We start from the raw sequence: 16209 nt of genomic DNA, 5'->3' as shown, positions 1-16209 counted from the left end.
AGATACAGACAGGAAACGGCAAAGTGGAGCCACAGGTTGGATGGAAGAGACCAGAATCCAACCAGGAACAATAAACCAGTGAGATCTACTGGGAGGACTGGTGAGAGACGAGTCGCTGGAACCAGAACCATCAACCAGCTGAGGTCACCAAGGGTCGGTTATAGAGAAGAATGGACCAGAACCAAGAAGCTCTGAGTCTGATCAGCAGCTTACAGAGACTGGAGAGGATGAGGAGCAGAGAGGAAGGTGATCTTACCGAGCAGGAGGATCATCATCATCATCATCTTCCTCTCAGAACAGAGAGTCGTCCATCGGATCCCAGCAGCGGATCACCTCTGACACCAGATCACCGTTTCTACTGGAACCAGCAGAGACACACAGAGAGGAAGAAACTCCTCTGCTGATTGGCTGATTCAGATGCTACTGAACCGGTTCTGATCCAGACCGGAAAGGCGGGACCTTCAGTTTCCTCATTCAGCCATGGAGCTGTGAGTAGGTTGAAGGTCAGGAGCTTCAGTTTCTTCAGTTTTGTTGGAGTTCCATCATTTCTGTCTCTGTGGTCCTCCAGGTCCGTTTACCAGTTTCAGGACCGACCAGAACCCTGAGAAATAATGAGATTTGGTTTTATCAAAACAGGCTGCTGAAAATGATCAGGCGTTACAAGCCATAATGTGATCCAAACGGATCAGAACCAGAGTTACATCCAGCCTGGGAAACATTTAGCAAACCTGATGGATGAAACCGAGTCCATCTGTCTTCAGCTCCTCTATTGGCCAATAAAGCTTCAGAACCAACATCACTGGGTCAGACGTAGTGAGGCGTTTACGTCTCGGTTCTTTACAGGCCACAGAACAAAACTAACTTCATCCAGTCGTGTCACTAACTCACCTGATCCTCCTTCACTACTGAACATAAACTTCTTTAATCTTTGTCTCTTTTAGCCTGGAGGCTTTAAGTTGTTCAACTAGTTGTCTCAAACGTTTCCAACGACAGTTAAAAACTTGCAGAGTTACAAACATGTTTTAACTTGATGCAGCCGTTCACTGGAAGATGTTTATGAGTTTCTGTCTCTGCTGTGCAGGAATGTTTCCTCCTTCCTCAGTTTGGGTCGAGGTTCATCTGTCACACAGACGGCCTCACTTTTAACTCTACAATATTTTAATTTAATGTCTGTGCTGCATTTTCTAACAAACTGCTTCTGATAAAGCTTAAAATGTGACATTTTAGAGATTGATTTGCTCTCTGTTGGTGCCTGGTTCGGTTCTGATCAGGACTGTAATGAAGAGGCCTTCATTACTGAATTAATTTATTCAATGTATTGTATCGCACTGTAAAAACATTTGCACTTTCTCACTATGCACTTATTTAGCACTGCACTTTTAAAATAGATCTATAAATTAACATTTTGCACTCAGGAAGTTTTAATTGTATTTATTGAGTATTTTAGGGATTGGTGTGTAGTCTTTGTTCTGGCTCTGCACAGCTGCTCCTCATTGGCCAGTGGAGGTGGTTAACTGTGAAGAGAGGAGAATTGATACTCAGAGCAATGAGCTATTGGTGGATAAAACTAAATAAATGATGTGCATAATTTATTAGGTATGGAAGGTGCTAATATAGTGACTCACCTGTCTTTTTATGTGTTCTCTCAGGATGTTTGGACAAATATTGTCCTAAGGGGCTGGACAATGATATAGGTCCTGGGAGAGACCATTGAGAAGAATGGGAGAGGGGTGTATTGTTTTATGGTGTACTGTTTTATGGTGTTTTAGTAAGGGTAAGGATAAAACATAAAAAATATTTATAAAAAGGAAGTTGATGTGGTTGTGGTTAAATGTTTTTATTCAATTAAGGGGAACAGGGTAAGATGGGATTATCTTATGAATTTTCAGATTGTTTTAACTGTCACAGCTGGGACTATTTAAGATTGTAATTTTCACCTGTGAGAGATATTGAGACATTGAGATGTTTGTAAGACCAAGAGTGTGACATTGTTTGTGATGCTGGGAGGAATAAACCTGCTGTTCCACCTAAACTCTGCCTGATATCATCAATCTGCACTGAAAAATCCAGCCGTAAAAGGCCAACCTGTTACAAGGACAGATCGATGGTTTTCCAGCCTGTCAGCTCTGCAACCTCCAGTTCTTCATCCACCAGTTCAATCAGTTTGAACATTCATTTATAACCTGAGAAGCAAACAGAGGAAACGGTTTCATTAGTGCAGATTAGGAGAAGATTAAAGGTAAAATAATAATGAACAACATCTAAAAATGAAACATTACTGTGTAAAAGTTTTAAAGCCGTCAGTTTGTTTTGTTTACCTCCAAAGATTCAAAATTGGTGTAAAAACGTCTTTTGACTGTGATCAGCTTTACAGGAACTTATTATCTCCTCTGCATCTCCACTGTATTGATCCAGATATTAATCATTTGTTGATGATCTGGGCAGAAGAAAAAGACCCAGAAAGGAGGAAATAGTTTTTATCATCCAGTAACTTGTGGATGTTTGTTGTTAAAGTTTCAGTCAGTCGGATCCATCCAGTCGTCTTTCACTACATGACCGACTTCAGTTCCTGATCCTGTTTAAAATAGTTTTTGTTTACTTTTCTAAATAAAAAACAAATGATTAATAAATTACAAACATTTCAGAATAATTCAAGAACCCTGGCAGGAAGGTCAAAGGTCACCATAGACATTAATTAGCATTAGCATAGCTAACAACATTCAGCTGCTACACATTTAATTATCCTTTTAGCTCTGATGCTAAATTATGGCCAGAAAGTTCATTTAAAAGTAAAAATAATAATAATAATAACAATAACAATAACAATAAAGAATCTGAAACATAGTTCACAACATTTTTTAAAGTTTAACATTTTCCTAAATGGCAAAAATTTCAAAACTTTTTCAGTTTCTAATCTTTTTTTTTCATTTGTATTTTTACTATGGTTTGCTTTTTCACAATTTAGTAAAAATATCCTGTTGTTAAAGATATTTATACCAATTTTGTTATACTATACGTGTATTATTATTATTATTATTATTATTATTAGTTAAGGAGGAATATTTAAGATATATATGTAAAAATCATCTTTAAATGTGAAAGGCCTTTTCCTTTTGTTTTGGATGTTTTTGTGTTATATACAAATTTTTTTTGTTAAATAATTTATCAAAGTTGTTTTTGGTTCTAAAATAATTATATCATGCCAGGTATTATCAGAGTTACTGCCAGCGAACAGCGCGGTGTTCCCGACTCCCAGAAAAACACGGTGTTTTGTCAGGAACAAGTTGAAATATTTTTCATGAGATTTTTGGGGCAACATGTGGATTTTTAGCATGAATTGACGCAGGATAGGGCTTTCCATGTGGAATGAACCTCTCTTTCTGTCTTCTGCTCATTTGTTACTTTTAAAAAGTTCACTCAGCCTCAGTTTGAGGGGAAGATAAACTGGGTCATTTTTGCAATTTGTGTTTTTTTTTTTTCTGTTTTTCTAGGTTTCTGACTCGGTTCTGTTCCTGCTCTGCAAATGAAAGCAGTGAAAATCTTACTGAAGTTGTTGAATCAGATTATTGAGATCATCACCTCTAAGAGTTCTTCATGGTGTGAAATGCTGGTTGCTCAACAAAATTACCAGAGGGTTTTATGGGTTCTTTCCAGAAAGTGATCATGAAATCTGTTTTTCCAGATTCCCAGAACGAATCATTGACGTCAACAACAAACAACCTGCAGCAACAAGACAAAAGCACAAGTTCAGAGAGTCGACCTGAAATGAACAGAGCTGGATTTAACAGCCGCCCTGATCCGCCTTTCAGCTTTACCATCTGATCCGTCTCAACTCCCAGAATGCACCTGGTTAACACTTCAACATGGTGGCACCGGGTCCAGTTCTGGTTCTGCCCTCTGACCTCTTGGCCTCCTCCGGCCTGCACAGGTAGAGATAGGCCTGGTTCTGGAGCCACAGTGATGCTGATCGGTGATATAAACTGGATTCTGATCCGAATCCTGAGACGGATTCAAGCTGCAGCTTCAACATCAGAACCAGATGAAGTTTCTTCTTCACTAAAGAACATTTCAGTTTGAGTCTCTGAATGTAGGAACTGATTTCATGAACACAAGAGAGTCAGAGAGAACCGGGTCAGAGAGAGAACCGGATAAGAGAGAGAACCGGGTCAGAGAGAGAACCGGGTCAGAGAGAGAACCGGATAAGAGAGAGAACCGGGTCAGAGAGAGAACCGGGTCAGAGAGAGAACCGGATCAGAGATCGGTTGTTAATTGTTATTAAAATACTTTTATGAATTGATAATCATTTCAGTTTCAGATGAGTGAAATTTAATTTGCTGCTTTTTTTTTTCTCTCTCCCCCTATTGAATCTTCCCATTTAAAAAGCCTCCCTGACATGTGCTTCACACATTCCTCAAGCAGGTCTTGAACTCAGACCCATCAGAACCACAAGCCATGTCTTTATGCAGTGCACCAACCAAGCACCGACCCTTTGATTTGCTCGAACTTCTACAAGTACCTCAAAGTCAGTCTTCCATGTTAAACTTTAAAACTCTAGCTGTCACTCTGGATACAGAATGTGTTTCACACCACAAGCAGGTCTTGTACTCAGACCCATCGGAACCGAAACCCAGTCTATATGCAGTGAGCCACTCAACCACAAGCCAACCTTGCTCCTCCAACTTCTATAAAGTCAGTCTTCCATGTGAAATTTTAAATTCATGTCTTGAGCATCAACATATGTTTCTCAATTGGGTAAGATTGTGTGGTCTACAGGTGAAGGCATTACAATTCAAGGACAAGGGTTCAAATCCTGGAAAGTAAAGGGATAGCTTGAGATAGGAGGTTAAATTTATCTATCGCTCCTCTGGCAATATTTCTACTCCTTGCTGTAGTACATTTTTACACAGACTGTAGTTGAAGATTTCCCAAACTGCCATTTCAACCCACAGCACTTTATTGTCTGGGCCAACCAAACTGAAAGCTGTCTACTTTTGTCTTTGAAGACGATCAAAAACCTAAAGGGAAGCTTAAAAATTGAATAACCTTGTTGCTTCATATCAATAAAGTTGTCAGGACAACTTCCTGCTCCCAGGTCTTGAACCTGCGAGATCCCAGTCCCTTTCTTTCTGTTCTGTTCTCTGTTTGCATACAGAGAGGCGATGCTGAAGAAAGCAGGGAAAGTTGAGCCAAAAGGTAGGAAGAGAGTGTAATAAAACAGCGGATAACGGCTGCCGTTCCCAGTGTACACAGTCAAAAACTTGATCTGCCAGTTGGATATTAAAGCCTGTGAACGTCTTTCAGAAATGTAGAGCACCTCATCGGCCTGGCTCCTAATTTTGTGCATCGTTCCCTAGATGGTCTCTTTCCCCCTCGGTCCGACAAGCTTTAACTTGAGGCGGCTAAACAGAACTACTTTGCAACTAAGTTACGAGCGTAGTGGGAAGCCCTCTTGGGCTCTGGTCGTATAGCAGTGCAACAGTGGAGCCAGGTCAGGAAGTCATAGACTAACAGGAAACTGATCCACTGAATAAAGGCCTCTTGCTTATTTATAAATTTAGATTTGTCATTTGAAAGAACAATGGTCGGAAAAAGCCTCTGTTACTCACCAGGGTAAAATTACTAATTACTGTTTTATAATTCTGCACACATGATATTGTACTTTAGTGAAATCACAGTTTCACCACTTTTTAAGAATCAGCAGGATTCCAGCCCTGCGCCTGTAATCAAATATGCATGATTCACCAGTGACCACCAGTGGAAAACACTATTAACAGTCATCCCATCGAGTTCAAACTGATGTTAGGCCAGTCAGAGTTCAGTTTTTGGTCACTTTAGTGTTTCAGATTGTCTAACATTGTTGAAATTTCATGTCTTGTTTTAGTTCAGGAAACTGTTGCTCAGAAAATATCTCTACCGATGTAGAGGCCTTCAGTGACAATGGCACAAACAAATATAAACATGTTTTCCTGTCACAAACCTTTAATAATGAACCTTATGACCTCTGTCCACTTTCTGCACGACAGTAAAGCGGGCAGATATAAATAGACCAGGCCATTAAAATGGAGGCCCCTGATTGGTCCCGCTCTCCCACCTTTCAGATGCAGAGCTGTTGTGCCTCTTCCACACAGAAAGAGACTCGAACCCGCGCATCAAGTGGAAGAAGAAGACAAAAGATGTCTCCTTCGTCTACTTTGAAGGAAGCTTCAGAGGTTTGTTTTAATCCAGCTGCGTCCCACCCATGCATCAGATAAGCTGATTTAATCATCAACTACTGATGAAGGTCAGTGGTGTGGTGGAAGTTTAACCTTCCATCTTTAAGTCTGAATTGTAATGAACACAAGCTCTCAGCAGGCAGATCCTGTTAATGATTGTCTTTGACCTATTGCCACCTCCTCCACTTCATTAGCCAGTTGTGGCTCTTGCTTCATTAAGAAGCATGTTTATTTGAGCTTCAGCTCTGAATGCTAACACTATGAAACTGGCAAGTTAAGTTAGTATCATTGATGCAAATCCACTCATCATACCCAACTTTTCTGCAAATTGGACCAAATCCTCTGTTCTGTTCTCAGTTTCAGAACCTCTACAACTTTAGGTTTCGATTTTAGTTGGACGATTACGCTTTAGTTGGGATTCACTGAGAAAACATCCCTTCAGTTCAATATCACTTCACTTGTTTGACTTAAAACCAGCTCTGAGTAAAGTTGACTGCAGCTGAATTTGCTACTGTGGGGGAAAAAAATTAAAAATTGCAAAGTCTTTCTTCTGCAACATTCTCAGCTTTCAAGACCTTCCAACATTCCTCCCAGGTCCCTTCGAAGGCCGAGCAACCATGGTCAGGACGACGATGACCCAGCAGAGAGTGACCCAGCACAGAGTGACCCTGCACAGAGTGACCCTGCACAGAGTGACCCAGCAGAGAGTGACCCTGCACAGAGTGACCCTGCACAGAGTGACCCAGCAGAGAGTGACCCTGCACAGAGTGACCCAGGAGGACGCCAGAGAGCACCGCTGCGAGATCAGCGGTCAGCCTGGGCGAGACCAATGTGACCCTCAACGTCTTGGGTAAGGAACAAACATAAACTGATTTTTGTTTTTTGTTTTTGGACAAACCAAAGTTCTGACTCACCCTTTCTTACTTTGTCACCCAGTGCCACTGCAAACTCCCACATGTGAAGTCCCTGCCTCGGTGGTGACGGGCTCGGCGGTCCAGCTGCGCTGTCGGGACCAGCAGAGCGTCCCGCCCGCCGCGCACTCCTGGTTCAAGGACAACAAGTCAACCAGCAAGCCTCGTCACGCCAACGCGACCCATCTAATCAACTCCCACACGGGAATACTGGTGAGGCCGCATGCAGATGAGGGAGAAACAGAAGGCGGCTCGAGCGTTTATCTTACTAAACTGAGGTTAAAGACAGAATTTTAAATGTTTTCAAATTCAGGACCATCCATATAAAACCTCTTTTTCATCATCTCAAACTGAGCCCAGGTTTATTTGTATAACACACAGGAGACAGCTGGAAGTGCTTTACGTCATTAAAACCAGGCTAAGCAGATGAGTTTTCACTCAGGGTTTCATCTTCTGACAGTTTGTTCCAGGTTAGCAGTGAGTAGAAGCTGAATGCTGCTTATCAGCATGCAGAAACAGACCACAACCTGGGTGGTCTGGAAGGTTGACGCAACAAGTCCTTAATGTATTTCAGTGGTAAGAGTATTTGAAAGTGTTCTACCTTAGAACCGCTCCATGGTTCTGGTTTTAGTGAGAATGTGAGCGCCAGCATTCTGAACCAGCGCTTTACTTTGTTTTACTACTTTTGGTCTAAAATATGCTAGAAAAACGTGATTCAAACATGACTTTGTGTAAAATCCATTGTAACATTTCGTTTTGCCAGGTGGTTCATTTTCTGGATTCCCAGTTGAAGTTTTGCTTTTCCGCAGGAGTTCAAAGCAAAGAGGACAGCGGTCGCTACAGCTGCCTGGCGTCCAACGGCTCGCCCAAAATGTGTGAGGCCGAGCACATGACCAGAGGTAAGGCTGTTCTGTTTCCCGTCTGAAAGTCCCGTCTCTGGTTCCGTAGAGACGTGAACATTGGTCTTTTTGTTTTCCCGTGGCTGCGTCTCATCTAGGAGGACACAGAGGGAAGAAAATCTCAAACTGACAACGACTTACCAGTTAGTTTTCATGGAAAACCTGCAGAGATAATTGACTTTCCCTGCAAAAATGTTGGGCCTTCCGTTCTTATCAGCTCCATTTTGGTCACTGGACTCAAACAGAACCCCTCAGACGTTTCACCTTGACAAATAAACACATTTTGTTCAGCATAAAGAAAAGGATCAAATCTTACAAGTCATGCAGAGTGACATAAAAATGGAGCAGGACGTCTTCCTGCAAGCAGACTAAAAGGAACAACATAAATCATATATCCATAATACTTCAATGTTTCAATGTGACTGCTGCTTCACCAGAACACATGTTTCAGTTCAGAAATGGGGATAATCTCCCTTCAATTTCTGCAGGATTAAAAACATCTCCATCAAACAATCTACAGAAAATTTATCTCTCTTCCTCTCGTGCGTAAATATGTTTACAGAAACAGAATTCAAACCCCCCAAAAATTTCAAACATGAAAGGATGACTTTTATCAACACGATTCCTCTTGGCTGTCATGTATTTTAAAATATTGATAACTGTCCTTCCAAATCAGTGGATCCTGGACACGGAAGATGGAGCCGGTGCTGAGAAAGACGTACTTAGAAATGATTCACTTTGAGTCTGAGCAACTCATTATCATTGTAGAAGACGTCAACTTCCGTCCATGAATATCAGATATAGATTAAAATATTAACGCCCCCCAAACCTAGTTATTATATTCAAAACAGCTTGAAGAAAAATGTAACTCTGAGGCAAAGAATCCTTGATCTACAAGATCTCTGAGAGGAAAAAGGATCCATGCGATGATATGTTTCCTCACTCACAAATTCTGTAAAGCAAATAAAAATCTCTTATTCACTATCTAATTTATTAATTTTGCATCTAATTAAGTAATTGAATGAAATAATCATCTCAGTCCTGCACTCTATGAAGTCTCATGAGTTTTTAGAAATATTAATTATTTGCTACAATTTATCAAGAGTAAAGAAATGCTATTATTACATTTCAGGCAACAAAGTGTTTATTGTTCAAAAAAGAAATCAATTAGTTTGTAATTTACTCCTAATATTACAGAAAAAAGGCTCAAATAGTTTGGTGATTGATAACTAAAATATAAGCTCAATAAATACCACTTGCCTAATATTTATATTAAAATTATTTTACATATTTTAAATATTTAAAAAATCCTGTTTATAAATATTTTCTACCCAGAAGACCTAAAGTGTCATTTAGCTTCACCAGGTAAAAAAAAAAATCTTAACAACCAATTATTAATTGATTAGTTAATAAAATAATCAACAGATCAGTTCTCCACTCTATTGATAAACAGCTAGAAATGATCAAGTGTTCAATGTAGGAATTTTGTTATTAAATTTTAGGCAAGAAAATTTAATTTTCTTATTTAAAAAAGAAACTGAATTATTTGATTATTTGCATCTTTTATTTCTAATATTGTAGAAAAAGTTTAAAGTGAAAAATACTCAAAATGTGATTTTGATTTTTATCACATTTTGTTACTTAAACACTTTTAAAGTCATTTTGTTGTGAAAATGAAAAAGTAATTTTCACTAAAAAGTGTAAAATTTAAATTTGTATTTTTTCTTTGTTAAACTTGAGTTTGTGATCTTTAGTCCTAATGAGCTGCAGGCTGCAGAGCTCTGCTTTAATTAGTCTAACTTACCTTCATCACTGCTGAAGACTCTGAAAACTCTCCTGTTTGTATCAATGTGACTCTGCTCGGCTTGTCGGGCTTTAATTGTTCCCTCTGAGGTGGAGGCCCAGAGAAAGTATTTCTGTGTAAAGATGAAGAAATAAAGCCGGAGTCTGTGAGAAGCCGAGTCCTGCTGGTGGATTTACTGCTGAACAGATGAAGGTCTGCAGGAGCCCAACGAGTCGCTGCAGAGAATCTGGAAAGTCTTTGGTCTGAAGATGAAGAGAATCTGAAGACCTGAAGCTCCAAGCTGTCATCAATCCTCTGATCAACACGTTTCCTCGCCTCTTTTCTTCCTCGCCAGGTTTTTCCACAAAATTTGACAAAGTGTGAAAATGTGGTGATTTTTTTGTGACAAATTTACGCGGAGATGATTTATTTTTGTAATGAGCAGTAGCTCAGAGGAATAAGAAGTGGACTGGGAGTCCACAGGTTCGAGTCCTGAACTCTACCAATTTTACTTTAATTTTTCCTTTATTTGAGTCAAAACACAACAAGATCCTTGCTGGACTCAAACCAACAACCTTTAGATAAGCAGCCTGTATTCCTCCTCTCTCCGCCACTCGCTCATCTACACTAAATAGCTTTTTTTTTTTTTTTAACTTGTCTTCTGTTTTGGAGGATTTGGGTGAAAAAGGGGCGTTTACTGTGACAACTGGAGGCGTGGCTTCAGAATCGTCTCTGATCCAGGAGAAAAACTCAAAGTTCAGGATCCAGAAGGTCCAAACTGAGCTGATGCATCTGGGCAGGAAAAGCAGAATCAACATTTACCGCTCAACATGTTCAGAACAACAACGGAGGAGATCTGGAACAATTTCACTTCATCTGCAGATCCACTTTTACTTCTTCACTTGGAGGCTTTAGGCTTTTATTTCTCCTCACATGTTGGGAACTTTTAAGATCATTGAAACCAGAAGAAAAATATTGATTTTCCATCCAGTGTTCAGTTGAACTTTGTAAAAAATACAAAATGTTACCCAGTGTTTCAGTTTCTGTTGCAAAGGGAGAAAAGTAAAACTTTTCTCTGCAAATTCATAAAATACATAAAGAACTTTTTAAATTTAGCCTCACCTGGTTGGAAATAGAAGGAAAAATAAAATAAGGTTTAGTTAAAACACAGCCTAATGACCCTAAATACATTTTAAATTTTTATTCAAAAAATAAGTTTGAAATTTTTAAAATAAAATAAAAAGTCTGGAAAATCGGAAACGTTTAGAAGCAATTGTTTTATTTCCTGAATGTCAGATGAAATTAATACTAATTAAATGACAGGAATTCAGTTTGTTTTTATATATTTAGTTTTTATTTGGATGTGGATAAATATCTGCTGGTGGCTCAGCAGCATAAATACACAAGAAGAAGAACCAGAACAAAACGTTACATTCAGAAAGCTGCACCGACAAACATGTCACATGATCCAAAGAGCTGCAGCTCAGACCGCGTCGCCATCGCAGCTTTGTGCTTCTCTTTGTGCTTTGACCCCACTACCGGCCAGTTCTGACCCGACTTCTGGAATGATCCTCCTTTTCTAAAGTTTGGATTTGGGAGAAAAAAACAACAAAGCAATGATTGTTTCAGCACAAAACGTTTCCAGTGTAGGCTGCAAGTTGATCACTGACTTCACCTGCAGAGGAGGAAGAGGATGGAGACCTTCATCGTCTGCGGCCTGCCAGCAGCAGGCACTGCAGAGGAAAATATCTTACTGAAAAGCTATTGTTGGTGTTTTATTTGCAGAGTCCAAGAAACTGGACTGAAATACTTGATAGCATTCAGTGTTTGTGCAGCAGAAGCAGACTCACCCTCTGGTCTCCTCCCTCCCTGCAGGGGTCCAGCTTCTTGAAGTGCCTCGGGTCCTCATCCTCTCACTTCCAGCTCTGGATGAATGGATGAAGATTCTCAATCAGCTGTTTAGAGACAAGATTCTGTCAGAGAGATCAGACCAGAATTGTTTTAATGCGGTTCCACTAAAACCCACATGGTTCTGTCAATAAGCTGATCTAGTATTGATATCATCAGTGGAGAAAAAGCAACAGCTGATGAATCAAACATCAACATTCAACAGAATCATTGAGTATAAAACAAGCTGCTGCTGCTGCTAGTCTGTTAGCATCGCTCGCTCCGCTCAGAGTCTCTGCAGGATGTTTCTTCTCTCTGGAGCTGCTTGTAGTTCACACTGACTGATAAAACACTGATTTCATCTTAAAATAGAAAACATGTTTTTGAAATACCACAGCAGAAACACCAAGAGAGCAACAAGAGCTTCATTAGCCGGTCGGCAGTGGGAAACTAGCTAACTGCTAACTTAGCCTTTGCCCCCTAGTGGACTCGGTGTGTAAATACAATCAGAGTAAAGCTAGAGAACTGATATGTGATTAGCACTTCCTTGGAATTCTTTCAAAGTAAAATACAATGAACTAAATTCTCCGTTAGTACATTTTAGCTTGTTAGTTTATGATATTATCAGAAAGTATAAATGTGTAATTTTCTTAGGATGTTATATGAATTAAATAATTGGGCTCTGAAGCAAAATTATCATTATTATTTTTTTTTCCAGACAAAAAATATATTTCATAAATATTCTCCTGACTGAACAGGAAACTCAACATCTTGGCGAACAAACCAGTTATTTATTTAATCAGGAAAACATTAATATGTAATCTATTTTAGATGTATAGATGAATTATCTGTATGTAAATAACTCATCTCTATATTAAATCAGCTGTTGGTCCATTAGACAGACCATAATAATACATCTAAAAGTTGCAGGAGACCGGCCCTCCAGGCCTGGAGTTGAACATTCCTGCTTTAGATAGACCATAATAATATTTGTCATTAGAGAGACATAAACGTGATCAACTTCACAGAAGTCAGAAACCAGCTGCAGCTCGATAAACTCACCTGTAAATTCAGAGCGGGGTATTTCCGCCCTCTGGTGGCCATAGTGGGAACTACAGCCCTGATGATGCTGCTTTATTTACATTTAATATCCACTTCTCCAATTTATAAAGAGGAAACGAACAATATTCCTCAGTTCTTCCAAGGTTTTCCGACTCAAATATTATTTTGACACATTTTAAATCACTGTTCGATGTTATATTTGTAATAAATAGTTTTAAATATAAAAGATAGCTGCTGTGTTAAAACTCGTGACAGCTTTTTTCAGTGACTCTCATTTTACGGCATTAACATTTGCTGACTTGATAAAAGTGAACATTAAAGCAAAGAAACAAAACATCTGGCTGAAATATGTATTTGAAAAATGTCTGTAGTTACGAAAGATCACCACCAGAGGGCAGTAAGAATTCCCTCAACCACCATAAAACTGATCAACTTTATACTTTTCAAAAAACTGTTTCTAATAACTAGTTATATTGACTTAATTCTTTGGATAGTGATCTACAGAATTCTCTATATAAATTGGATATTAAATGTAAATAATGCAGCTTTATAGTGATCTACAGAATTAAGTTAGGATTTGAGTTTATAGAGTGAAACAAAACTAGAATAAAGATAGAAAACATTCAGTATTTCTGTTTTGCTGAAGCCGTTATGAAACAGCCGCTTTTTTATGGTTTCAACAGAAAACCAAAAAAACGATTTTTATTTTTGATAGTAGATTATGAGCGCTCACTGCCTCTGGTAGTAAAATATTGCAACTACAGATATTCCTATTCATGGTAATTTCTCAACCAACTTTAACTTAATTTGATGTCATTTTCAATTTTATCACTTCAAATAAAATAAACTTTAATTGAAGTTTTTAAATGTTTTGAATAAACATTTCAGGGAGAAAAAGGGAAAACTAAAACGCATTATTTATTATGAAAGCTAACCGAGAATATTAATGTTTCTTAAGCTCTTAATGTGAAAGAAGCTACCGGAAGTAATTGTGGTATGTATATTCTCTAACTTTACAGAGTAGCTACAGTTACCATATCGGTCCACTAGAGGGCACTAACCGCCCTGCTCTGAGAGAAGTTCAGTTTGTTTGTTGTGCATCAATCTTCTGAATGTTTCCAGGATAATTTAATCGATCATAAATATTCTCCTGGCCTCAAACCGCAAGCTCAGCGTCTAAACCAGAATTGGAGAGTTTCGTTTCAACTCTTATGGAGCCAAAGCTCCTCTGAAGCTGCTGCTAGAGTCTGTTAGCATCGCTAGCATCGCGAGAGCCGCTAATAGTCTCTGCGGGCTGTTTTCAACTCTGTGGAGCTCCTTGTTCACACTGACCGATAAAACACTGATTGCCTGTTAAAGTAGGCAATCAGTGTTGTATTATGAGAAAGATATAAACGTGATAAAAGATATAAACGTGATCAAACGTCAGAAACCAGCTGCAGCTCGATAAACTCACCTGTATATTCAGAGCGGGGTATTTCCGCCCTCTGGTGGCCATAGAGGGAACTACAGCCCTGATAAAGCTGCATTATTTACAATTAATATCCAATTTGTATAGAGAAAAACTAACATTCTTCTTAACCATAAGATTAATAATAAAATAATCAAAATAACATTAGAGCCGTTTTTCGACTCAAATATAATTTTGATACATTTTAAAACACTTGTTCGTTGTTATATTTGTAATAAAGTGTTCAAAGAGTATTAACACAGCAGCTATCTTTTATGATTTAAAACTCTGTTTTTTTCAGTGACTCTTATTTTACGGCATTAACATTTGCTGACTTGATAAAAGTGAATATTAAAACAGAAACAAACATCTGGTTGAAATATGTATTTGAAGAATGTCTGTAGTTACGAAAGTTCACCACCAGAGGGCAGTAAGAATTCCCTCAACCATCATAAAACTGATCAACTTTATACTTTATACTCTGATAACTAGTTATATTGACTTAATTCTGTAGATAGTGATCTGCATAATAAAGTTAGGATTCGTATTTTATGATTAGAATCATTCAAAACGCAAGGTAAATAACAGCTACATAGAAATAATAATAATATTATAGAAATGTAGTTCCACATTTTTTTTATTCAGTTAAAATCCTTACAAAAATATTAAATGTGGGTAATTTTGAGAATCAAAGTTTGGAAAAACTATGGACATAGTTTGAGTGTATATAGTTTAAAGTCAACCAGCTGAGATTAGAGCAGAATAAAACTATCTAATAAAAAATAAATAATAATACAATGTAACTACGCACTAAAATCATTTAGACGAGCTCATTGATAAACTTCTATGATAATAAAACTTTGATCGATTATTAGTGAACTGAAGGTCAGTCGCTGCTGTTCAGAATCAGAGTTTAGATCCGCAGCTTCTGATAATCAGCTTCTATGTAAAACAAGATGCTGCTAGTCTGTTAGCATCGCTAGCATCGTTAGCTCCGCTCAGAGTCTCTGCGGAATGTTTTTCAACTCTGTGGAGCTGCTTCTAGTTCACACTGACAGAGAAAACATTGAAATGAACCCAGGAGAATAATCTGCCCTCATTTATCTCACTGGGAATCAGTTATCCCGCTGGTTTGAAGCTGGAAACCAGTTAGCTTCCGCGCTAAAGACTCGCATCATTCCCAGCAGCGAGTCTTTCTTTATTGGTTACCATTGCGACCAGGAACCTCAGCAGTGAGTTCAGTCCCTCTGGTGGCTGAACGTGGCAATTACAACAACAATAAAGTTGGAAAAATTGCAAATACACTTCCTGTCAGATGTTTCAAAATAAAATACCAGGAAGTAAAATAACTACTGTTATAGTTTGAATCAGCATCAATAAGAAACTTGGAGGAAAAATATTATTAATGAAATGATTCTCATGTATTTTATTTAAACATCTTCAGTCTAAATAATGCAAAAAAGATGCTGCTTTAAATTATAAGTTTAAAAATTCTCAAATCAACTGAAATTGATGTTTCTGATTTTATTAAAATAAACTGTCAAACAAAACATACAAACTTAAAGTATATTTGGATTTATTGTTAATCTGAATACAACAAACTGAACAGCATGGAGGATAAAATAAAGATGTAGTTACTATATTTGTACAAAATCAAATGCATAAAACCCCCACCAAAAACATTATGAAAAACTTTATTAACTCATCATTAAACACAGAGGAACCCACGTTACATTAAAGTAAATATGAACAAAATAATATGAAGCAGTCACCATGTTATCCCATGAATTCAGAATAAATCAGCAAAATAACAGTAAAAAGCCTGATGTGACATATTGAGTCTCCATTCCCCCTAATGTTCTCTAGATTAACTGGAAAACTGAAAAAGTTCACCACCAAAAACAAACTGAGAAATATTATAGCAGTGAGAATCAATGACTATGATGAAAAACTTAATTTTTTAAATACTTTTAGAATGACTATAAAATATATATATGTATATTTA

The 16209-nt window shown here is 38.1% G+C and overlaps 1 protein-coding gene and 1 long non-coding RNA gene across 2 annotated transcripts in view; both read right to left on the bottom strand.

The window, feature by feature from the left end:
• The window catches only part of LOC129353783 (NLR family CARD domain-containing protein 3-like), a 109013-nt gene that overhangs the window by 51819 nt on the left and 40985 nt on the right, over positions 1-16209 (bottom strand). The window contains 1 exon segment of the mRNA XM_055023227.1: positions 257-285. Within this exon segment, the coding sequence (XP_054879202.1) occupies positions 257-285 (29 nt within the window).
• On the bottom strand, positions 2095-3921 carry LOC129353785 (uncharacterized). Its single transcript, XR_008605079.1, has 3 exons — positions 3816-3921; positions 3580-3720; positions 2095-2183 (listed from the first exon to the last, which is right to left on the bottom strand). It is a non-coding gene; the product is annotated as an uncharacterized LOC129353785 (long non-coding RNA).

The sequence above is a fragment of the Poeciliopsis prolifica genome, unplaced genomic scaffold, assembly GCF_027474105.1.
Source record: "Poeciliopsis prolifica strain line A6 unplaced genomic scaffold, Auburn_PproV2 SCAFFOLD097, whole genome shotgun sequence".
Lineage (NCBI taxonomy): Eukaryota > Metazoa > Chordata > Actinopteri > Cyprinodontiformes > Poeciliidae > Poeciliopsis > Poeciliopsis prolifica.
This window is presented reverse-complemented; position numbering and strand designations above follow the sequence as displayed.